Source organism: Mytilus galloprovincialis, chromosome 3, assembly GCF_965363235.1.
Source record: "Mytilus galloprovincialis chromosome 3, xbMytGall1.hap1.1, whole genome shotgun sequence".
NCBI lineage: Eukaryota > Metazoa > Mollusca > Bivalvia > Mytilida > Mytilidae > Mytilus > Mytilus galloprovincialis.
The window spans coordinates 45911984-45937695 of NC_134840.1; the positions used below are offsets into that span (position 1 = coordinate 45911984).

The following is a 25712-nucleotide window of genomic DNA, read 5'->3' on the forward strand; positions in this document are numbered from 1 at the left end:
CAATGTTATCAATGTGTCCCCGGATAGTTTGTTGCTGATGGTCACACCTAAGTATTTGCTGGAATCAACATTGTCTAGTGTATTTACGTGAAGTTTCTATTACTTCTGTGTTCCCCTGTGTTATTCTGATTACTATACATTTTTGTTTTGCGTTAAACCTCATTTGCCATTTATTCCCCGTCTTCTAAGGATGTCAGGTTTTTTTTGCAAAAGGTCACGGTCTGTCTGGTTGTTGTTCGAAAGAGAAGGCTATCGTCTGCAAATAGTTTTGTTTAAGATGACGTTGATGTTTCTGTCGTGTCATTTATGTAAGCAGAAACAAAAGAGGTCAAAGAAATGTGCCTTGGGGAACGCCTGGTAGTACCGGGAATGAAGAGGAGACTGATTCAAAAACTGATATTGAAGTAAGAAGATGTTGTATGATTGCCAATGATACAATTATCCATCAGATACCAACATGATGCAATGTAAAACAATAAACGAAAAACTAGTTTAATTTAAATAATACAATTCCATTCTTTCAGATGAATTTAATACCTAAAATGCGCAATCACATTCAGTTTTTTCTATGTTTTTGTTGAAATAATGTTGTCATCCCTTCTCTAATGTAAACTAAAATTATTAAAACATTTCAGTGAAGATTTCTTGAAAATAAATCTAGCCAAGGATATTGACGTGCCGGTTTTTGAGGCCAGCTAAGAGTGCACGGACAATTACACAGTGCTCGCACTCAAACACAACATGGCTGCTGGTCATATGGACGACCTGAAAAGGAACAAAAAGGTTTATGAGGTATTTTTTCAATATTTATATAAAATCTAAATCGTTTTCCGTCGTTTTTGTTTTTTTGGGGGTTTAAGATATTGGTCATATCCTGTTGGTAGCTGCACTGTTTAGTGTATTTCATTAAGTGTGGGATATTATTAGTTACGACTTTTGATCTAGATACGCAAACATCGGAGTGGTAAGCGCGTAAAACTGGTTTGACCCCACCACATTGCGCCAGTACCATGTCAGGCTATTTGGACTATATGCTGCTGTTATGGGTGGGTGGACTGTCCAATATTTTTGGTCATTGTTGTTATAGATACTAGGATTCCGTTACGTTGGGTGGTCCAATTGTATATCAAATCGTGACATTAATACACTCAGTAAGAAATTTTAATACTCTTTTAAAACTTGTTTCCATTTCATTCATTTCGGATTTATAGCAAATAACCAGAATTAATGTATCTAACGAGATTGTATGGTACTGCTGATGGCGTAAATCATAATTGAAAGAGCGCAAACTGACTTTTTATTAAGCATAGTTCGTTCATGATATCTTCGAAAGTCATAATATTATTCAAGTAAGAAAAACATATCGAAGTAAAAGTTAAACAAATTTTACCTTCTGTCATCATGCTTCTGTTTATTGTCAAACTTAATAAACATACTACTGACATTAGAACGAAGCTCTTCATCTTGTTTCTTGTTTTATACATACTATGTTAAAATGCTATGTATTTATGTTGTAGCCTTTGGTGACTATCCTGGTTGATTACGTACATACACAAAGTACCATCAATCAAAATCTATAAAAAAATTCGCGTTTTGTGGTGTTGTTTAACAATGAAGCACTTAATGAACATGGCTCACCTTGTTCGGTAAAATTTGGGATGAATTGTTTATTTGCTTCGAAATGTAAAGCCTTATTTACAGTACGGTATTTCAAAGAGGATTGGTCGCTATAAAGGGCAAGAAATAAGCAAGTACGCTGGGTGGCGTTAGAAAGTAAGCATCTACGTGTAGGCACAATTGTTCTTCAACATGCATGAACTTTGAACTACTTCAGGTTTTAAATTGAGCTTGAAAATCAAGCACGGATGCAAAGTTTTGCTAACCATATTCTATCGTAAGAGAATGACATCAGCTGTCTCGCGTGGAATTTTTAATCATCTTAAGACTGAAATGAGAACAATCTAAACAAATTATTTAGTTTCTAGGATATATTTCTCGCTTTACAAACTTTAACACTATCCTGTTTATCAGTTCCTTGGGATTATATTGTTTTGTCGTTTTCATTGATTCTACCCAATGGTATTTTGTAATGGAGGCTTCTCGGTCAACTTCCAGGAACATCTAGTAAAATTTTGACACTAGACTTGCTTTGACAATTATCGCAGTCTTGGACGGTTCCACAGGCTCAGTGGTTCAGAAAACATACTTTAAACATAAAATAAAAAAAGATGTGGTAAGATTGTCAGTGGATAAATATCAACCAGAGACTAAAATGATGAAATCAGAAATGTAGTAAAACAATCAAGAAAAGTGTTTCTGAAAGACAGCGGTCAGCAATTACCACCAAATTACAGCCTCCGGTCATGGGAAAGGCAAATACTATAGTATATATATAGGATGTGGTGGAGTAAAACATGTAAGCAAGCGCTCAATTCTCTAAACCTTCTACAGTGATGTAACAGCACAACATTCGAACAAGCTATACAATTCAGTTTAAAAAGGACTAAAAACCAATTAACAAATTTAAAGACACAAAGTACCGATCTAAGAGTACCCGCAGTTGCTGAAATCTACTTAAAAATTAATTAGTTCGTTCTTATATCTTAACTTGTAAATAAATCATACGACGGAACATTAAGAGGAAAACTACTCTCTGGTAGATATAAAATGTGGTATGAATTTTAATGAGACAACTCTCCATCTAAGTCACAATATGTAAAACTGTTAAAAAAAAGTCAAATAACGATCTTCAATGCGGAGCCTTGACTCCCACCAAACCACAAGCTATAAAAGGCCTAGAATCAGATGGATGCATAAAAAATGTTTAAATCCGCGAAAATTCAATATAGCACTGATTAATCCGCATTCATAAAATTTGTAACTAGTTAAAATAACACAATTTTATTTTGAATACTTTGGTACAATGTTGTCATGCCTTCTAACTATTTTGTAAACTCAAATAATCAAATTATTTAATCAGATTTTTGTAAAAATAAGTTTATCCGTAATGAGGATATCGTCGTCGTGGTTTGTATTTTGGCCAGGGTGGACTGCATGGTGGACAATTACACGGTGCTCGGACGCAAGCACAGCATGGCGGTGGACGACCTGAAAGAAAAAAATATTGTTTAAATACAAAAAATGAGGCTTTTTCTTTGATGTGCAAATGATGAGGAGTTTTTTTTTATGTAAGTAATATGCTTTTATGTTGCCTATTAATTTTTTATCAAATAAAGTTATTGCAAATGTTTTATATTGGTGGTGAGTACGGCATAGGTAAAGAAGTTATATACTATAAAATATATATTGAAGAGGACCAACGAAATCTGTTAAAAGCACTTTTTGGATTTTCTTTTACTTAAACTGTTCTACTGATTTCAGAAACAGCCGTGAATAGCTTTTCTTGCTTACTGTTGTAGCAAACATGTTTACCCTGCTTTCGAACAGTCGATGCGCTATTAACGTCTTTGTTCATGCTAGTTGTCATTTTACTGGTAGCTGAACCGGTTTTTTTTGTTGCAAGGTTTATTATATCAATACAAGTTATTACATGTACAAATATAATTGTACCAGTAATTACTTGTACAATTTTTGTTGAGAAAAAGATAATAACTTGTACAACACAATATATTTGAGTTGTATGTGCTTCTACTTTGATCGTTTAGGTTTTACCTTTAATTCAAATATATGATATTTCATATGCAACTGTTTTACAAGATTTATGTTTGAAAATAAATTGTAGAAGGGTTTTATTTATTTTTGCTTTTAACGACTTTGTCACTTTGCACCATTTATCAGTATTTAAGTTGCAACAAGCTGTTAAGCTAAATTAGCTCAATGTCTCATGCTAAGTTATGTTGTTTTGTAAAGCAAAATTATATCCGGGTGAAATTTGATCCGGAGGAAAAAATGTCACAGTAGTTGTTGTTATTTTTTTATCCGGAGGAAAATATTTCCCTGGGATATTTTTTCCTTTGCCGTGAAATTCTATCTGGGTAGTTAACTTATTGAATAGTTATTAGAAAAAAACTTATCCTTCAAAATACTATGAAATAATAATAGTGTATTTGAAATAAAGCGAAATTGTTACAAAAAAAAATGTATTATAATGAGAAATAATTTCACAAATTATCCTTGAAAAAATTTCCTTAAATATTCAAGTCAATATCATCCTTTTAAAAAAGAAAATTATCATGAAACATAGGGAAGAAAACCAGAAGTAATTTCAAAGATCGTAATTGTGAAAATAATATCATGATTAAATAAGGTTAGTGAAATACCGATGAAATAATATCATGATTAAATAAGGTTAGTGAAATACCGATGATGTAAAAGTGAGTTGTTTTCAGATCTCAGTACAAATATACATTTAAAAGTAAGGTAGAAATATAGTTGCATTACTACTGTTAACAGTAATAGAAGCATTTGATTATGATGATATTTTTAACTATATAAATAGTTTTGTCTGGAGACAGAGATGTAGTTGTTGATTATATGGAAATCAGATAAATCATAGCATAATAATATATTGGAACAAAAGCATGTTTAACAGCTGGATAGTTTTTACCTGTGAAATGTTATCTGTCTTATAAAATCAAGTTGTAAGTCATCTTTTTATATAAATGAATATATAAAAAATAAGATTGAAGGAAAAATTTCACTACAAAATAGATTCAGAAATATATTATATTAATATCTTTAAAATATAAATTGCTCATAATTACCTCCCTTTGATAAATTATGCAAATTTGGTCTACCTTTGTGAAGTATTTTATAATTATAGTCAGGTATATATTGATTGTGAGTAACTTACATAGTAGTTAATGGGACTCTATTTCACACGGTTCTGTGAAATATAGTACGGCAAATATAGACCGGTACAAACTATCTGCATAACACAGATAGATTTTCACTCCTCTGGAAAAAATCAACCTGTGAAATACCATGCCTGGAAAAAAATTACCGGGACAAATTATCCTCAGGATAAAATATCACAGAGGAAGAAATAAACCGTTACAGTTTCTCTGCGTTCGTCGGGTGTCTGAATTCTTCTAACTTTTCAAAAATAATACTAATATAAAAAAGATGTTATATAATTGCTAATGACACAACTCTCCACAAGAGCCCAAATGACATAGAAATTAAAAAAACATAGATTACCACACGGCCTTCAACAATGAGCAAAGCCCATACCGCATAGGAAGCTTTAATAGGCCTCGAAATGGCAAATGTAAATAAAAGTAGGCGAGCCACTGGATTCCTTGGTAAAACAATTTAAACGAGAAAACTAACGGCCTTATTTATGTACAAAAATGAACATTTTTTTTTATAACACACCGGCAAGCGACAACCCTTGAATGACAGGCTTGGGACAGACACATACATAATGTGGTTTGGTTAAACATGTTAACAGGGTCCCAACCCTCCCCTTTCCTGGGACAGTGTGTAACATTACAACATAAGAACGAACTAAACAAATCAGTTGAAAGAGGCTTAAGTCATCAAATGGATACAATCAGAAATACTACACAGAGGGGACGTGGCCGGGTACTTGTATACCCCATACAACAACAACAACAACAAAAAACAACGCTAAGTACAGAATACACATTTGAAAAAAAGAAAAGAAAAACATCACAATATAGATTTCAAAAAAACATACGCTCTATGATAAGAAAAAAAAGTAAGGGTTCCAATGAATCCAGTGGCTCGCCTACTTTTGCTGTTAATGGCAGGCTCAACAAAAATGAGTAAAACAAACAATAAAAACATTCCTCTCTATACTATTTTTTTATTTCAAGAAGCTTCTGTCAAAGTTTGGTAAAAATCCAGGATAGTTTATTAGAATTTTAAAAAGTTTAACCACAGAGTGAATGGGCAGAAAAACTTAGTCCATTTATAAGTTAAATACGGAAAAATACAAATCTAGGATGGTTGAAGAAAGTTATTAAAATTTCAAAAACTTTAACCAAAGAGTGAATATTTGTGGACGCCGCCGCCGACAGAATGTACGATCGTTATGTCTCCCTTTTTCGACTAAAGTCGAAGGCTCAACAAAAATTAACAAACAAATAAATAAATACGAGAAAACAGTAAAAGAAAAATAATACCCGACAATTCACAAAACAATTCCAGACTTACTAACTCAAAAAAATAACTTTTTCTATGAAACATTTTGTTTAAAGCAAAAGTAGAAGCACAGTCAACTCAAATATATTGTGTTGTACAAGTTATTATCTTTTTCTCAACAAAAATTGTACAAGTAATTACTGCATGGTACAATTATATTTGTACAGGTAATAACTTGTATGATGGCATCATATTAGTAATTACTCATACAAAGTTTTTGTACAAGTAATAACCTGTAAACGACATATATACTAGATTTGTTTCAAGAACACATTTGGTTTTCAATAAGCCTCTTTCGTTAATAGTTATATGATCTTCAAAAGACAGCTGAGCGGACTTAAATTCTTAATTATTCAATTAAGCAAAATAAATAAAACAAAGATTACCTTCTGCCACATTGTTAGTGCTTATTGTAATAAATAATAAACACACGACTGACATCAGTACGAAGCCTTTCATTTTGTTTGTTGTTTGATACAGACTATGTAAAAATGCTATGTTTATATACTGTAGCATATGGTGACTGTCCTAAATAAAATGCACATCATCAACTTTGGTCTTAAAATACACATGTCCGTGTCAACCTACTCCAAGTTCCATCGACCAAGATTTATTATTTTTTCTGAATTTTGCGGTGTTGTTTAACAAGGAAGCACTTATAATAACCACGGGTCACCTTGTTTTTGTTTTTTATTATTCTTTTTACACGACATGAAAAATTATTACGTTAACATCAGTGGCGGATCCAGAGGGGGGGTTCCGGGGGTCCGCACCCCCCCTTTATTTTGGCCGATCAATGCATTTGAATCGGGACATATGTTTGCACCCCCCCTGCACCCCCCCCCCTTTGACCTGGGCTAGCACCCCCCCTTTCGAAAATTCCTGCATCCGCCACTGAACATTTATGTCAGTATGCTGCAATTTGGGATGAATTGTTTAATTTCTTTGGACTTTCAAGTTGATTATCAGTTGAGCTATTGGGTACTATACAATGTTATTAAGAATGGTGGTGTGATTGCCAATAAGAGAACTATCCACAAGAGTTAAAATAATGCGAATATAAGCAATTATAGGCCTTATTAATTACAACATAACAGTTTACGAAAAAAATTTATGACAGACATGAACCATGGCCACTGAATCAATCACTTACATAACCTGTATACATGGGACAGCAATGTAACAGCACAACATACGTACAAACTGTAAATCAGTTGAATTTGGAAGCGCTTAACGGGCTATTATAGAATACGACACTTAAAACAGTATCATTCAAATATTTAGATTATTTTTGCTTAATGTCCAATGGCAAACATTTCATGCATATTCACTACGAGAACAATTGCAATTCAACAAGAAATTCAAGTTATTGAGTTGATGCATGGTAAACGTTGAACCCTCCATACACGAGGAATCGTTGTCGACCTCCCAAAAGCAAATTGAAGTCGCTGTTTGTATATGACCGTCGAAGTCAAAACGAGGATCATTTTTAGAATAGGACAAGAAAAGTCAATATCGGGCCATATTAATATTTCCAGCCGCTCAATTCTTGAGGTCGATAAAGATATTAACGTACAAATGATTATCAAGTTTAATTAACAAAGATAAATAATAAAACTAACGAAAATGCGGAACTCTAATAAGATAAATTTAAAAAAATGAGAAGTTCAAAAAGGCTGACAAAATCATTCGTTCGACAATATCAACTAAGTGAATTTCCATATTCCTGACTTGAAACATTCAGAAGAATTGAAAAGTCAATATTGAAACCTTCTTCCCCCAAAGGAATCTGGTCTATATGAAAGAGCCTGACAGCAGTCTAAAACAAAACACATGAAAAACTTAATACACAAAAAAACCCAGCTAGGAATAAAATTGTCCTACAGCAGGAGCAACGATCAATTATTGTACATCTGTCATTTGGTTTAACCAGAGACATATATACACATAGAATGAAATTCAAAACAGTGTGGCTGTGGCCATTGATTGACACATTAAATTCATCCATTGACTGGGACAATTTAGGTGAACGTTTGTATGTAACAACCATTGCTCACTGTGTACTTTTTAAAGACACTTAAACTATGAGGTCACCAAAGGTCCTCAACACCTTAATAAAGTAATTCGAAAAATTAATCAGGAATAACACGATGTTTTGATTTATATCAATTGTATAAATCAAAACATAAAGGTTATTCCTGATTAATTTTTCGAATTATTTTATAATTAAAGGCGTTAAGAAACCTTTGGTGACCCCACAGTTTAAATGTCTATCGTAGGTTCGTCGTGAACAGTGGTCGTTACAGACACACGTTCACGTAAATTGTCCCAGTCAATGGATGAATTTAATGTGTCAATCAATGGCCACAGCCACACTGTTTTGAATTTCATTCTATATGTCTCTGGTTTAACCTCGATGGAAGGTCAATCTGTGATGATAATGAAATTGAAAGGTTTATGAGATTGTGGCAAATCCCAGGTAATCAAAAATTAGTATTCTAATAAATTAATGCCTGGCAGCGTCAGTAATACTTTAATTGGGTTTCTGGTGAATAGCTGTCTCATGGGCAATTATTCCACATGTTTTTTACTTTCAACCTTATCATTATAAACCTTGATTAGAATGGTACCAAGAAAAACATCATCTTCGTTAGCTTATGCCTTTTGGTTCGGTCACAAATATATATGGGATCAGAAGTCTAATCCTTGGCAAGGAAAGATGGAAAATCAACCACGATTGATGAGGAACTCTTGCGGAACAATTTCCCTTTTTTTACGAGAACATGAAAAGCAGAAAAAAAAATGCAAAAAAAAACCCTTTTCAATTTCAAAACTCGTGAAGTGTTGTGTCAGAGATCAATTACAGAACTGTATATATATGATACATAGATCATAGATCCATAGGTCAGAGATCAATTACAGAACTGTATATATATGATACATATTCGTATAAAGAAATAAAGAATGTCAACTATATGTATATTTATTTATTAATTTTCTCTTTACTTCTTATAGTTTTGTTCCAGAGAAGCTAGTTCGGATGTACTGGTTACTTTCTATGTAGTTTCCCCCATTAATTACTCCGATTCGGGCATAAACAACATCGCCTCTGTTAAGCAGCAAAGGTGTGGCTGTAGTAGAATGACTCCTCAATAAAGCATGACCAGTTGTAGCTGAATCGGGAAATCCAATGTCTTTAACCACGCCATTGAGCACTAGTTGCATGACTGCATATGATTTAAAGTATACCCCAGTAGAGACGTGGAAGAGATAAAGTCCAACTGATGGAGCCGTAAATTTGCCATTATTTTTGTTATATGCGTTCCCTATATTTAAATCCACACGATCATAAACCACGATGCTGTGCCTCAAGTTTGAGCCAGTGCCAAGATTACCACTTCGGTAAGCATAAAACGCCACTGGTTTTGATTTCTCTTTCAGTGCTGTAAAATGTATTAAAATTTATATATCGTTTGCTCCGTGGTAGGGGAAAATATTCGCAACTTCCAATTAGTCGATGAGACTAAACAAGAAAAAAGAATAATTCAAATAAATTGTGTTAATTTTTAGTTAAAAAATGTATGAGGTGAAACAGAATTTAATTAACACATTAACACATTGATTAAATGAATTAACCTTTAAAGATATCTGCAGAACAAGTTGAAATCGTGGATTTGAATTAAACATACGTTCTGATATTGTAAAAGGTCCAATTAACTAAACCTTAGATCCCCCATCATGGTGCACTACAAGGCTATATAATAATGCATCATATTTATCCTCTTTTTTAGGTATGCAATTGATGATGACACCGTTTGCCAGAAAACTTAGATACTTGGTTGTCAGTATTGTTTTCATCACTGAGTTGACCATACATACTAAATACTGTCATATCACCTAAGCAATTCTTGTGGGAGTTATGGGACTTTTGTATATTTTTACTGTCGTATCACACAATAAAAATAGGAGGGCATACGATCTCAGCAAAGAGACAATACTATACATAGCTAGCCACGGTCATTACCATATGTCAAGTTCTGAATCTTTTATAGTGTTTCGAATAAAAATACAAAGGAACAAGTAACTGTGTTTGCTCTTTATATTCAATGTTCCCATCAGTCGTAAGTAGGGATAAACAATTATACTAAAGAAGCATGTAAACCAGATAAAAAAACCGATTGCTAGAAATTTGATTGAATAAAGTTAATATCTGCATATATTTTTGGAAAATCTTGTTTGCTTAAATTTTACACAAAAAAATAGTTGAAGAATAAGTTCTAAATTCCAAAAAATAGGCACTCGAAGTTCTGTTCTGTGATAATCACAATAGTTTGAAGAAAAAATCGCCAAATAAAAAATGCGCAAATTTACCTTCAATTTCTTTTTTTAATTTGATAATATCAGTGTGGTCCGATGTCAAGCCACCATCACACACATAAGCATAGCGACAGCTGTGTCCAGAAACCTGTTCTCCCGACTGTAGTACAGAAATAAAGATGGAAGTTACTACATATAATAATGGCATCATTTTTTCTCACCGTAATATTCACCACAGAGTGAATTTTACAGGAAACCTGAATATAATATATACAAATAGGCAACATCTGCACTTACCTTACAACCTTGCGTGACAACACGACTTTCATATTCTACATGTGTGCATGGTTTAGATCCTGTAACAACTTGGAAGTCTTACTATACTGATTGGTCTCGAGAGGAACCTTTGGCTGATATTGAATTAACATTCATCTTTTGTGGACATGAACTGGGACTATCAGATTAAATTAATTTAATACTTAGCATAACAGTCCCAGACAGGAATTATATTTTGGGACAACCCCAAATGGGCATGACTAATTTTTCAACGACATACAGGACATTATTCTACTGAATGTTGTGATTTATCGTAACTTGCAAATCTTTTATACTTACAATTTTTATTTCGTTGTTGAAACTCATTTCTTTTCAGTTCCAAGAAATTCAAATTCAGAATGTTTAACCATTGTTGAACCATAAATATAATTGCCCGTTAGATCTATATCTAGGGTTAAAAAGCCGAAGACCAAAACGTTTCAACTAAGTTTCAACTTGATTATTCAGTATTATTTTCTGTGTCCCGAGACCTTAATTTTCTAAACTTACTACAGTATATGGTCCTATATGTACGACAAAGTCTGGGTAAATTGACATTTATGGTAGTGCCTTTCTCGTATTAATTGAAAAGATAGGATATTAATAGGATACATTATTTGCAATTTAAATTAAATTACATTTTGTTATCGTTATCTATATGTATACATAATAACATTTATCAGTAAAAATCGATAGAATATGTTATAAAATTAACTGTTAGGCTATATAATAAGCCTACTGTATGGGAAAAAAACTTTAAAGAACAGTGAATTTTATAACATATTCTATCGATTTTTACTGATAAATGTTATTTAGTAAAACATAATTTATCGAAATAGTTATAGCATATATGTATACATTTATGATTATATCAATGATTATATCAATGATTCTATTAAATCGAAACATAATGCATGTAAAAAAAAATCTGGGCGGTTCACAAGAGTTATCTCCACCTTCAAAGTCTTCAATGTTGGAATCGCTAAAAAAGTGTGTTGACAACACCACAACAAAAAGAAAGAATTTGGCAGAAAAAATATCGATAACACAAGTAAATTTAAAGTCTATTTATAGCATAAACACATGAACAAAATATAGTTGTTTCACAAAAACTTAATTGAAAACTGTTAACTTTGTTTGAATTTCAGTTGTGCTTCAAAGAGCAGATTTCTATATCTGCTCTTTCACAAATATTCTAAAAACTGCATAACATGTACATAGTTTTACCAAGAAATATACATAGGATAACAGGGGGTCTCATTGGGGGTTCCGATCCCAGATCCCTCTTACTGTTTTGACAGATTCCTGTATCCCGCTTACACTTAGTCAGAGTAATCTCGGACTAGCTTACACTATGTATGTATTTTAAAGCAATTCTCATTTTTTTGTTATTTCTCGGGTCCCGCATGACCTTATTTCCTGTTTTCACGACACAATAGTTTGACTTTCACCTGTCACGCTTACAAAAAATCGGCAATCCCGTACCCCAATGTGACCCACCAAAATTTGTAATTAAATCACTGTTATATTTTTTCTAAGCACCAATGCAATGTAACGTATTACTGCAAATTTATTTCTTTTACATTGTAAATAAGCCACGCATGCAACGGCACATAATAGTCAAAGTTGTGACTGAGTGCGGAAATACAGATATATATACATTTTGTAGATAGACAAAAACTATACATTTGATCCTCTTTTATTTTACAATTCCTTTAGTCCAAATAATTATGGCGTCTGGCAAGGCTATTTTAATTAATTTTCTGGGACGCCTTCCTAGGAAAAAAAATTAAAAATAGCCTTGCCAGACGTCACAATTATTTGGACTACAATTCCTTGTACTTATGGGTTAGAATTTTTTCTAGAATATCATTAGGTTTAACAGTAGGGGTTAGGTATGGTTGATGCGAGTTTAGTACTGCTTTTTATCAGTGTTTATGTGTTGGTACCCAAGCCCAGTATTATACAGAAATACATGTAGCCACAAAGGAAAATTGAAGACAATAGTTTAGGGAGGTCGGAGGGGTTCTGATTAAAAAATCTCGGGTTTAAAAACATGAAATCCCAAGGTCCGTAATTAAAAAAAAATTCCAAAATCCAGCATTTTAATAAAGGAATTCCTTGATCCTGAAAGGATCATGGAATTTTAATAAAGGAGTTCCTTGATCCTGAAAGGATCATGGAATTTTAATAAAGGAGTTCCTTGATCCTGAAAGGATCATGCAATCCCAAAATCCGAGCTTAAAAACACCCGATCACAGAGTCCCGATGAAGGGTCTATCCCCCCTAATAGTTAAAGTCATTCAGACAAGTGTAAAAAATTATCGGGTCAAGTGTTACAGCTCCACAAATCATTATGAGGTCTACATTGTATTCAAAATCTCTCTTAAACCCTTAAAAGTTTACTTTAACCCTTTCCTCCATGGAATTTGTTTTTTAACATATATACTTGCTTCGCATAGGATTTTTTCAATAAAAAAAAATCATCAGGTTCAAAGTACTAATGCATTGTAAAAACGAATATTTCATCAATGAAATTCCAGTCTGATATTCTCATGAATATCCTTTTCATATTGGATACAAATTTTTTTAAGTCTGATGCAGACATTTTGTAGTCAAAGCATTTCAACTGAGGTACTACACAGGTGTCAAAAGGCGTCATTATGGAGTAAAGGGGGTGGCGTCAAAAAGCGTCATTATGGAGGAAAGGGTTAATAGATTGAAAAATTTTGTGAATCTTGAAATTTGTGATCACCATATTATACCATTGAGCAACTCCTATTTTGTTTTTATTTGAATTTTATTGAAAACTTTATAAAAAAACTATTTAATAATATCTTATACAGGTATTTTGTTTGTAATCTCAATTATTTCCCTAAGCAGAAAATGGATTTTGTCATTGTTTTATCTGTTGGAATTCCCATTATGTATCCACTCACTGCAACTCCTCCTAAAACCCTTAATAGAATTTATTGAAACTTTTCCAGAATCTAAACCTTCTAAAGTTGTGCACCTACATGTATGATTTATTTTTATTATGAATTATTTTGTTTCTTCTAAAATCATGGACATTCCAAGGAGTGTAAGATAATGGTTATAGTTTTGTAGGCCTTAATTGGTGGTACAATGTAGTACATGTGCCTGAAGAGATGTTTTAAAATACTTTTTAAACATAGCGGCTGCTCTCCCCTTTTTAGTCCAAAATCTGTACAAAATTGATTTCTTTAAATTTGTTTCTTGAAAATTTTTATTATCTGTATAATACTGGAAATGAACTCAAAATACTGAGTAAAACTTATCCAGGAAAAATACAAACTATATTTTAAAAAGCAGTAAACATGCATGTTTTTTGTCGAGCCTCCAACTTATGTTGCAGAAAGCTCGACATAGGGATAGTGATCAGGCGTTGGCGGCGGCTACGGCGGCAGGCATTAGCTAACTTCTTAAAAGGTTTATATTTTAGAAGGTGAAAGACCTGGATGCTTCATACTTTGTATATAGATGCCTCATGTTACGAAGTTTCCGTCAGTCACATGTCCAATGTCCTTGACCTCATTTTCATGGTTCAGTGACCACTTGAAAAAAAAGTCCAGAATTTTTGTACATTTATGTAATGTTGAATTCTCTCTTATTATAAGTAATAGGATAACTATATTTGGTATGTGCATACCTTTCAAGGTCCTCATGCCACCGTCAGACAGTTTTCACTTGACCTCGACCTCATTTCATGGATCAGTGAACAAGATTAAGTTTTGGTGGTCAAGTCCATATCTCAGATACTATAAGCAATAGGGCTAGTATATTTGGTGTATGGAAGGACTGGAAGGTGTACATGTCCAAATGGCAGGTGTCATCTGACCTTGACCTCATTTTCATGGTTCAGTGGTTATAGCTAAGTTTTTGTGTTTTGGTCTATTTTTCTCATACTTTATGCAATAGGTCTACTATATTTGTTGTATGGAATGATTGTCAGGTGTACATGTCTAGCGGGCAGATGTCATCTGACCTTGACCTCATTTTTATGGTTCAGTGGTCAAAGTTAAGTTTTTAAGTTTTGGTCTTTTTATCTAATATTATATGCTAAAGGTCAACTATATTTGGTGTATGGAAATATATTATGATCTATATGTCAGTCCCGCAGGTTTAATTGACCATGACCTCAATTGCACGGTTCATTGCACAGTGTTAAGTTTTTGTGTTTTGGTCTATTTTTCTTAAACTATAAGTGGTAGGTCAACTATATTTGTTGTATGGAAGATTTGTTAGCTGTACATGTCTGCCTGGCATGGTTCATCTGACCTTGACCTCATTTTCATGTTTCACTGGTCTTTGTTTAGCTATCTTGGTTAATGTTAAGTTTATGTGATAGTTGTAATAAAGCTTTATACTTAGGACTATCAACATAATATCAATGATTAGTAAAGAAGGCTAGACATTTCAGTGTGTGCACTCTTGTATAAATATTTCTAAAAAAAAAATCATTATTGTTTTTAAGGATGCCAAAGAAAGGTAAAAAAGGAAAGAAGAAAGGAGGGAAAAAGAAGAAAAAGACAGTAGCTGGAGCAGAAGACATTATACAGAGACTTTATAAATGTTATGAAAGAAATTGTGCTCTCACTGATTCCCAGATGTGCTCTGGAATCAAAAAGGCCCTCAAGGCATGCCAAGAAAACACAACAGTTTTAGAAAAGGTACAAAACAGTATTTAGCTCCTTAAACTAACACTTTCAATATTATTAATAATGTATTTAAGGTGTTAGTCATTGTAGTGGTAGATTTTAAGTTGAAAGAAATCAATATTCTCTCAACTGCATGCATTCATGTTTATTTAAAAAAGTTTAGTAAAGAATTCTTTAAACAATAAAAGTGAGATATTGAAAAATGTCAAAACACAGACTAAAGTCACTTCATAGGAAGTGATCTATTTTTAATGGGCACTTTTTTGAAATATCCAGATTATGTTTAATTTTACAGTAAAAATAACTTTTTGTAATACCTAAATTTAAAACCAGATCTGTCTAATTAAACAACCTACAGTTTAATTTCTTTTTGTACTGTAAGTTTTGTTGCCTTAAAATAATACTGTGTTGCAATTGATAGTGAATTTATTAGAATATCTAAAACTAAGCAAGTGCAGATCAAACTTCAGCAATTTTCCAAATGAAAATACTCTATTGATTTTGTTTTAGTTCATTTTTGAAGGAGAGGTACCAGAAAATGAAGGTGATTTACCAGTATTGATAGAACCTGTATTAGCTGCTATTAGACAGGATAGATACATTTATATCAGAGATTTGCATATATGGGAATATCCTATGTCCATTGAAAATGCTGCCACTCTGGTAAGAGAAAAATCATGAACATTTCAAATTGTTTATTTATTATATACTGTGTGAGAGCCTCATGGGTAATATAATGGTTGTTTAACGCATGAAATTACAAAAAAAGGGAAGAATCTTGCAACTTTTAAGACTAACCCCAATATTGTTATTGTGTCTACTTTTTGTTGTAAGGAAAAGTTTTATTGTTTTGTTATTTCTTTTTTTTTTGTATCTTAAGAAATGTAATTATTATAATAAAATAGTCAATACAAAAACAGATGTATAATAAAATGCAAAAAACTAAAATAAAATCTATAGGCAGAGTAGATAAAGAAAATACTGAACAAAAAAAAGCTTGTACCTGCCTCTTTTTTTCTCATGCTGTTTATAACTAACAACTGTGAATTTAAGCAAAGACAACAATCAAAAACATATTTTTTTACAGTCTTATTTTTCAATTAAGTTTATAAGCATCTTTTGTTTTAGGCCTTACTTATTGAGAGACAGTGCTATCCCATGAGAGTGATAGAACTATCAGACTGTTTGTTAGAACCTTATGCAGCCAAGAGACTTTCTAGATCATTCAATATATGTCCGACACTAACACATGTTGTTCTAGATTATAATGAGTAAGTTTAATTATAAGAATAGGTCCTCTATTTATAATGAAGATGAAAATGTATTCCTTCTAAGAGAAAAAAATAAAAGATTAATTCAGAAACAATTATGTTTTATTGAAAATTACAGACAAATCAGAATACATATAAACATATGTATTATTCTTAGAAAGAACCAAATGTCTATGCATAGTATCATATATTTCATATTTTTTAACACTTATCAGAGAAATATAACTTGGCTTTTCAAAGCTGGATCTAAAAAAGACTTATTATTTTTTTGTGACAATGAGTGTCTGTAAATGTTCACTACGGCTAAGTTTTAAAAAATTATATGTTTTAACCTGCAAATGTAATGTTACACCAAAACAGAAAAAGCATGAAATGCAAAAGGCAAAAAAAATAAAAAAATTATGCAGAATACATTAAAAAAAATAATACTGAACACATTAAGGAAATTGGATCTATTTCTTGCAGATTTGGTGATGAAGGTTGTAGGGATTTCTGTAAAGGATTAGAACAGAATATTACATTGCTTTCATTGAGTATGTGTTATTGTGATCTTACTCCCAAGTCCGGGGAATATATAGGAGATCTTGTATCCAAAACAGCTGTACGGTAAGTTCTTTGATTAGTTAAAACAAAAACTATAGAAAAAGAACATACTGTGGCTTCATTTATTTTCGTGGGTACCAATTTTCGTGGATTGCGGAAAACTTACATTTTTGTGGGTACTAAATTTTGTGGCTTTCGCAAAGTTTGCATACAGAAAAATTTGTAATTTGTTGAACATTTAAATTTGTGGTTCCTCAGTACCCACGAAATCCACGAAAATTACAAGAATATCATCATTACATGAAACTGTAACAAATTGACAATGAATACTTATTTACATGTTTTGATTAGATTCAAACAGTTCTTAGAAACTGCATATATGAAAACTGGGCAAGAAAAAGTCTGGAATATTTCCTATGCAGTATCCATCGCTATAAATAAAGAAAATTGAATTTGATTGTACTTTAGTCAAGTTGACTGTTCCTTATGTTTTACAGTTTCTTTTTAAACAAAATTGTAGTGAATTGTATTTGAACGGAAACAATCTTGAATGTGATGGAGCTATGAAGATAATTAAATTATGTACGGAACAAGCAGAATATGAGGCCATTAAGAGGGCAGAGGAGATAAAAAGAAAGGAGGAAGAAGAGGCTGAAAAGGCTGCTAAAGGTTAGAAAATACAATAAATGACCAAATTGGAAAAAAAAAATCTTGAAGAATTAGCATTACCCTGTACCCCATGAATAAATTATTTGAAAGCTTTTTATGCCCCACCTACGATAGTAGATGGGCATTATGTTTTCTGGTCTGTGCGTCCGTTCGTCCGTCCGTCTGTCCGTTCGTTCGTTCGTCCGTCCGTTCGTCCGTCTGTCCCGCTTCAGGTTAAAGTTTTTGGTCGAGGTAGTTTTTGATGAAGTTGAAGTCCAATCGACTTCAAATTTGGTACACATGTTCCCTATGATATGATCTTTCTAATTTTAATGCCAAATTAGAGATTTTACCCCAATTTCACGGTCCACTGAACATAGAAAATGATAGTGGGAGTGGGGCATTCGTGTACTGAGGACACATTCTTGTTATGATTTAAGAGTTGGTGTAAAGGGAATTAAATAATTGAAAACAATAAGTAATTTTGAATCTTTGATTTATATTTTTTAATATTTTTTTTTACATAGATTCAGTATTCAGTGTTTTTTGTCTGCAGTTTGAAAAAAACACTTCAAAATTATCTCTACTACCGTTTGAATTTGTAAAGGTGCCCCTACCTAGGTATCTAATGCATAATACTGTCAAGCAATGGTAACTATGTAACCCTTGATTTTGCAGTGTAGTTATTACATTTTATCTGATCCCAATTAAAAAAAATATCTGAAATAATAAATTAAAATATTATTTTGCCAAGTGTCATCAACATTATTAGCAGCTGGACATTTTAAAAAAACTAACTCATTTAAATTAAAAAAAATAATGATAAAAAAACATAACCAGAAAATAATAAAATTTTGCAGAAAAAGAATTGGGCTACAGATCTGGTGAAATGTCAGCTTCAGACAAAGAATCTGTTCCAGGATCTGGTAAAAAGAAAAAGAAAAAAGGTAATAGAGTAATTATTGTTATATGTGCTGATACAGAGGAAAAAGATAAAAACGAGGATTTATTGGAGGTTAATCACACTAGAAAAGATTGTTATTTTAAATTGCCATCAAACACGATTTCAACAAAAATTAATATATTGTCGTGTCATATGTTTTCGTATCAACAATATTTTATCGGTATTGATTGCACATGCGAAAATTGTGACATGTTTTTTAGTTTCTATATTTAGAACAACAACCACACTACAACTTGACAATTTTAAAACATTTTCAAAATCGCTTTTAAAGACTTAAGAACAAATTTAATAAAACTGACCTGTTTCAGATATTTTTATTTAATGCCAAAAATATGCATCACTAGAATAGTTGTTGAGAAAATGTCTGAAGGATTACATGAAGTACAACTATGCTGTTTGTTTATCAGACACCGAATCTTCAAGACATGTGACTGTCATGTGTTTTTTTGATAGTTTTTGTTACAAACCAGCTAGTTTTTGACATACAAAAATCGCAAAATAATCAGAAATAGTAGAAAATTATAGGAAGCCTTGACAAAAAAATCTAAATACCTAAAAACATTCGACAGAACATGCTTTCAAAATTTGAGTAAACATGTGAATAAAAACTCAACAGTGAAAACCGTAAGAAGTGAATATTGTTATTAGTACAAAAACACATCACACGATGACAGGATTATTTTTGTTTCAGGTAATATAAAAAAAGGGGAATTTTTAAAATAATATTTTATAATTAGCAGTGAGTTTGGTCAGAATAAGCTCAAGAACATAGCTGATTTATTATAGACTTGCAAGTCAATAATTCAACGTCATGTGAATCAGTATTCATGTGACCTTCAATTAAACTTTTTAGTAACCAATACTTTTGACTGAATTGATTCACCAAATATCATTTTTATACGGGTAAAAATGATGATTTAAATATTTATATGCTGCTGCCATAGGCAAATGTGAAATTAAGTGTTACCCTTGACTGTATGTCCTTCTGTACGTCACATTTTCAGCATTCTAACTTTAGTATGACTTTGACAATTTTTCTGAATCTCATACACAATGCTAAGAACCACAACCCTCAAGCAGAGTTCAAATTTTGGTTGTGAGTCATTTACTTGTACAAAATGTATAGAGTTATGTCCCTTTTTTATTTTTCAATTATTCTGTTGTACAAGGTATTTGGACTACCTGCATAAAGAGATTGTGGTTTGTAAGGCTTTCTCCTCCTTTTTCAGTTTTTGAGCTACAGCTTCTATTTTTTATACTGCAATCAGCTGTTTTACTATACAGATAAAGCTATACGTATAAACGTTAGCTTTATACCTCAATGACCCCAACTAACACATAAGCCCCGCCTCCTTACCGGAACTACTGTATTTTATCAACAACGTCACGTCACAACCATGACAACGTGTAGTAACAAAGGTCAAACTTTAATGAATTTAACTTGTTATGTCTTCAAATCGGTAATTTATATACCATGTTTATTAAATGTTATTAATTAAGTTCATTTTCCCTTTCTATTTCCTTAAAATGTCAATGTTGTACCGCCTGGACTACGCTCATAGGGAAATACCCCAAAATGGTACCCCAAGAGGGAAATTCCAAACACTTTTTTTTTAACACTGTTTGTTACATTTTTTTTTTTTTTAAATTTTTCATCGATTTCAGTATAAAAACTATATACGTATAGTGTCTTGAAATATGAAATTTATTTGTATTCGGCACGAAACAGGGGAAATGCTCGGTAGAACCTCAAATTTCTCCCGTTTCTAAGCCTCATACAAATAAATTTCATATTTCAAGACACTACACGTATATTGTCTAATTAATAGGGTGTTTATACATAAAATGGAAGAGTGCATGTCCACAGGATGTAAATATTTTTCTTATATTCTCAAATGATATTTATTTGGAATTATAGTTTCTAATGGTCTCAATCAGGTGCATCAACATATTTTTCATTGAAAAAGAGTGTTTCAATTTTAAATGGTTATTTTAAAAATTTCTGTATGATATGCTTTTATCAAAATTAAAGGAATGATGACAAAGTAGTATATTTTTCATGTCTCATGTTTAATTTTCAGGCAAGAAGAAGAAAAAGAAAGAACCGCCACCTCCACCCCCTGTAGGCCCTTGGTTATACAAGTTACACATCAATGACAATGGAATAGATGGACTTGCATTCGGAAAAGAGTTTGCTCCATTGAAATTTATTAGAGAATTAAAAAAGTATATATATTAAGCTTTATTTTTTGAATAATGCTTTTAACATGATTTTTAAAACAAGATTACCGTATGTGTTTGTTAAACTTTCAAACAGAAAATTAGAAGTACACCCTTTTTAAAAGTCTATTTTTTTTTAAGTATTACACAATTTTTTTTTTTTTTATTATGAATTATGATTGCAGTTTTATTGTTTAGAAATTGCAAATTATTTCTCAATCCTTGGAATAACTTTGTTTTGGCTTTTAAATCATCCATCTTCATATTCCAGAAATGATGAATTATGAATAATTTATACTTTCAGACTACTCATGCATTCAGAGTGCTTTGAAGAGTTAGATTTAGATGATAACTTGATTGGAGATTTAGGAGGAAAAGAGATTCTAGAAGGATTAGAATACAGAAAAGAAGGTTTATTTAGAAAAACTTGTTTTAATTTGCCTAAAATATTTTATTAATCACTATTATTTTACTTTGGGGAAACCTGTACTCAGAAATCAGTTTAGGTTAATGGTTAAGCCGGGGTTTGTTTTCAGCCAGTTCTTGTTTTTTTAATCCGGTTATGTTAATAGAAATTGTTATAAAGTTTATATTACATAGGGTCTACACATTTTATAAAATCAAATTAACGTGCATGCAGTTAATTTCATGCTCCCCATTACAAATATCTGTGATAATTATGATTATTAACTTTAATACATAATCATTTATATTGTTAAACAGAGACAAAACTAGGAGGAGTAAAAGTATTAACTACACACAGAATGAAAACAGATACATTTAATAGTATTATAAAATTAGGATCTGGATTAAAAAAGAAGAAAAAGAAAGGCGGGAAAAAGGTATTATACAAAAAGTTTTAAAGTTTTAATTCATTTCATAATTTGAGTATGAGACGCTTTGTGCTATGCATTACTTATTACACTGTATAATGTACATAAAAATACCAAGATGAAAATGTGCTTTATTATTAAGAAACTAGCTTGTTTGTGGAGCTCTAGGTACTGTACTATTAATGAAAATAAGAAGATGTGGTAATGATTGCCAATGAGAGGACTTTCCATCAGAGACTAAATGGCATAGAAGTTATCAACTATAAGTCATATTACAGTCCTCAACATTGACAAAACCTATACTGCATAGTCAGCTATAAAAGGCCCTGTATTGAACATAATCACTGCCACAAAAGCTTATTAAATTTGGTTCTCATTAAGAGGATACTTTTTGAAAAAATGGAAAAGTAGTCTTCAAGTCATCAATCAAATGGGTTTGAGAGAAAGAAAGACCAGTAGAGAAGTAGAAAGAGAGATTTTTAAAATCTGAGGGAATATATGCAAGTTAATTATTTATGAATGTAAAATTCACAATAAGAATTGCACAACATTCTTTGAGAATAATAATGTTATTTTCTGTTATTTAGTCTTAATTATTTTTAAAATATATATATATATATATATTCTAACTTAATTAATGTTGTGTTAATGTACTTTTCAGAAAAAGAAGAAGTGAAAATCTATCAAGCCTGATATTATGAGAACTGAACTTTGCAAGCAATAGTTCGAAGGTCAATCTCAGGACCAATCTAATCAAGAGATTTTAACCATCTTCATCGCATGTGTTTAGTGAACAAACTGACTGAATGAGGATCTTTAACAGTATCCAACTTTGAGGATGTATCAGAGCAATGAAGTTTTCTTAGTTATTTTGTCTATGTGTGACCTCTTTAAACATTCATTCATGCTTTTGTATAACTTCAAAACAACACAAAATCATTTTTGACCTTTTGTTACTCATGATAATGTGTATACTTTTAACCTAGGTTTATGTTGATGTACAACGAAACATGTATTTCTAATCAAATCTGACTTGACATAACAGTGTACAAATTTTTATCTTGAGCATTGTGTTCTTGCAAAGATTAAAATTCATTTATGGTCTTATGTTCAATGAAAATATGTCAGTAAGAAATGGTGAATTTATTAAATATACATGTAGGCATTTTAATATTTATGCTATACCAGAAAAATCACCAGAGGGTAAAGACCCTAAGATAAGAAATATATTATAAAGAATCGTAATGTAGAAATATTATAGTTAAAGGGTAGTCTTTACAGTTCTATGTGTAATATTTATGATTTTAAGATATGTAGTAGGCATAGTTTTTTCTAAAAGTCTTAAAATATAACACGGTTAAAGAAAATATACTTAGTGCCCTATTTGACCTAAACATTGAAATATTACCAAATAAGATAATGGAAAAGTATTTTCAAAATAAAAATCAGAATATTATGGATATTAATGAAGAATTTATGGTCAAGACATGACATAGTTTATTTTTATCTAAAGAAGAATTATTGAAATTTTATATTTCGACTCGAATTTGTTTGTTAAAAATTTCTAAAACTGAAATTTAAGAAGATGCAGTATGATCGCCAAAGAGACAACTATCCACCAAAGTTCATATGAAGGGGAGGCAAGCAATAGGTTGAAATGGATTTTGAAATACAGCACTACACGAGTTTTGAAAAAGATGAAAAGAAATTAAATTCATATTCAATGAAACCTCATTTGTTACCTAATATTTTGTAGAAAATTGCATTGCAATGACTCAAGGCAATTCCAACCTTATCAAAAATGTAGGTAATAATTCCAACAAAATAAAATCAGTATTTTCTGATTTATTTAAGATTAGAAACACTTGCCTTTTAAGACTTATTCTTTAAGTAATTTGTACTTTTTTTCTTCAAATTTTCATTTATTATACTAACAGTTATCTCCCCCTGAAACTGTATTGACTCCCCTTAAAATTAAAGATAAGTTTTTGATAAACCATTGTCTGTATTAAAGTACATCCATGAAGAAAAAGTTCCTCTTTACCCTTATGTTACATATAATGTATTTCTTTTTATTTAATATCATGTTGATGAATGTGATTGTGCAATTAATTAATCAGAATATTATTAAACATTTATGAACAAACTTACATTGCAATACATAAATACTTTATGTATGTGAGGTTTAAGAAACAAAGATTTTGATTTAAATTATTTTGTATTTTGTTTAAAAGAAAAAAAAAGATTTTTTGTTTGTTTTCATGTTTCAAATATCAGCTTTATTTTCTATTCTTTTAGTGATGTTTTTACTCATTCACCAATATAACATTGTGTATCATCAAAATTTAGATGTCCAACAAAAATTTGGTAGTCAATGAATAAGCATGTATTGTTTACAAGTAAACTTTGTTGAAGTTGCATTTGTTCCATGTTTTAAGCATACAATGTAATAGTACTGCTCTTCTGCAATCAAATTAGCTTTGTGATTTCATTTGTTTTAATTTTCATTGAAGCATGGTGTACATGAATTTAAAAGTCATATTACTGGTAGTATTATTTCCTCTTTAAATAATGCTTGAATATAACTTTTAGTCAATTTACAGGCTTTACAGCGATTCAGCTTACATATTTGTACAAAATGTGATTTTTTTTTTATACAGGGCAGAGATAGTCTAACAGCTTCAACTATGGCTCCACCTTACCCAAAAGCATTATTTTAATATGCAGGATGATTAAAGTCTATAATGTTCTTTAACCACACTGACCATTTCATTTCTTCTAAAAATTAAAAAATTTCTGGCATTTTGGAAGTTTTGACACCAATGTCAGTGCAAAGACTAATGTTTTTGGAATATTACCATAATCATGCTCACTAGAGAACAAAATATTCAAAATGTATCAACGCATACAAATCTTAAAGGCAAATTGCAGTCCTTTTTGTTTTTGTCATTTTCAGTTCAGTAATTTATTACTGTAACTAAAAATTTATGATCAAATTGTATCAGTTAAATCATGTTATTAATAAAAATATTTGTCCCTCGTTTTTTTGAAAATTCAATAAAAAATGCAATTTGAAATACCGGTAGGTTATTCAATTGGGAATATCAATTTGTGGTTTTAAGTTAATATTAACAATAATTAATGTTATACATTATTTACAGTATTTTCAGACTACAAGATATTAATGATTTTATTATACACCCTATGTTTATATAGGTTTATTTTTTATGTAAACTTTATGATATCTACATGGACTACTTTGTAAAATGCCAGTCTGCTATCATTAGCTCACCTATCTCAAAGGTGTAGTGTGAGCTATTGCAACCATTTGACAACTCTTTCTTAAATTTATGTTGATATAATCTACAGTTACCATTTAGGTCATTTAAAATTCATAATTCTTTGGACAACCAAGAGTTAACCCGACTCATATCTCCTGTAATGATGTTATATGAGGATTTTATTATTATTATAAGTCGACCCCTCATTAGGATTCTTATGTTTTTGAAAATTTAGCTTTTTTTTTATATATATAATAGCATTGTGTCCTTGCTTGTTTTGCTAAATAGCTTTTCTCATGTTTTTGAAAAAGTTTCCATTATCAATGGTTTGCACCAACGTTTCAAATATATCTGATATATATTGGTGTAAATTTATGTAAAATCTGGGATTTTTCCCCTTGTGATCATGCTAAGTAATGAAAATAGCTTTAATTAAAAACTTTATTGCTAGAACATACATTTAGCTTTTTATACTGTGATAAGTGTTAGTGTGCCAATTCTGTTAACTTGAT

General features: G+C 31.3%; 2 protein-coding genes and 1 long non-coding RNA gene across 4 annotated transcripts; 1 reads left to right on the forward strand and 2 right to left on the reverse strand.

Annotated features, from left to right (window-relative positions):
- Positions 1–478: 478 nt before the first annotated feature.
- Positions 479–1474, reverse strand: LOC143066441 (uncharacterized). The gene is made up of 2 exons (XR_012975619.1): positions 1391–1474; positions 479–765 (listed from the first exon to the last, which is right to left on the reverse strand). It is a non-coding gene; the product is annotated as an uncharacterized LOC143066441 (long non-coding RNA).
- Positions 1475–9098: 7624 nt separating this feature from the next.
- Positions 9099–10657, reverse strand: LOC143066442 (cerebellin-1-like). Its single transcript, XM_076239367.1, has 2 exons — positions 10501–10657; positions 9099–9572 (listed from the first exon to the last, which is right to left on the reverse strand). Exons 1-2 carry the CDS (start codon positions 10655–10657, stop codon positions 9139–9141), a joined length of 591 nt encoding a protein of 196 aa, XP_076095482.1. The 3' UTR covers positions 9099–9138.
- Positions 10658–11733: 1076 nt separating this feature from the next.
- LOC143068107 (uncharacterized) lies at positions 11734–22838 on the forward strand. 2 transcript variants are annotated; one of them, XM_076241895.1, is made up of 11 exons: positions 11734–11812; positions 15257–15452; positions 15951–16103; positions 16569–16711; positions 17177–17317; positions 17775–17923; positions 18763–18849; positions 20948–21092; positions 21391–21497; positions 21810–21928; positions 22581–22838. In XM_076241895.1, exons 2-11 carry the CDS (start codon positions 15258–15260, stop codon positions 22593–22595), a joined length of 1254 nt encoding a protein of 417 aa, XP_076098010.1. In that variant the 5' UTR covers positions 11734–11812; position 15257; the 3' UTR covers positions 22596–22838. The 2 variants fall into 2 exon arrangements, with proteins under 2 accessions (XP_076098010.1, XP_076098009.1); XM_076241894.1 differs by lacking the exon at positions 11734–11812 and having other exon boundaries at positions 15246–15452.
- The last annotated feature ends 2874 nt before the right edge of the window (positions 22839–25712 follow it).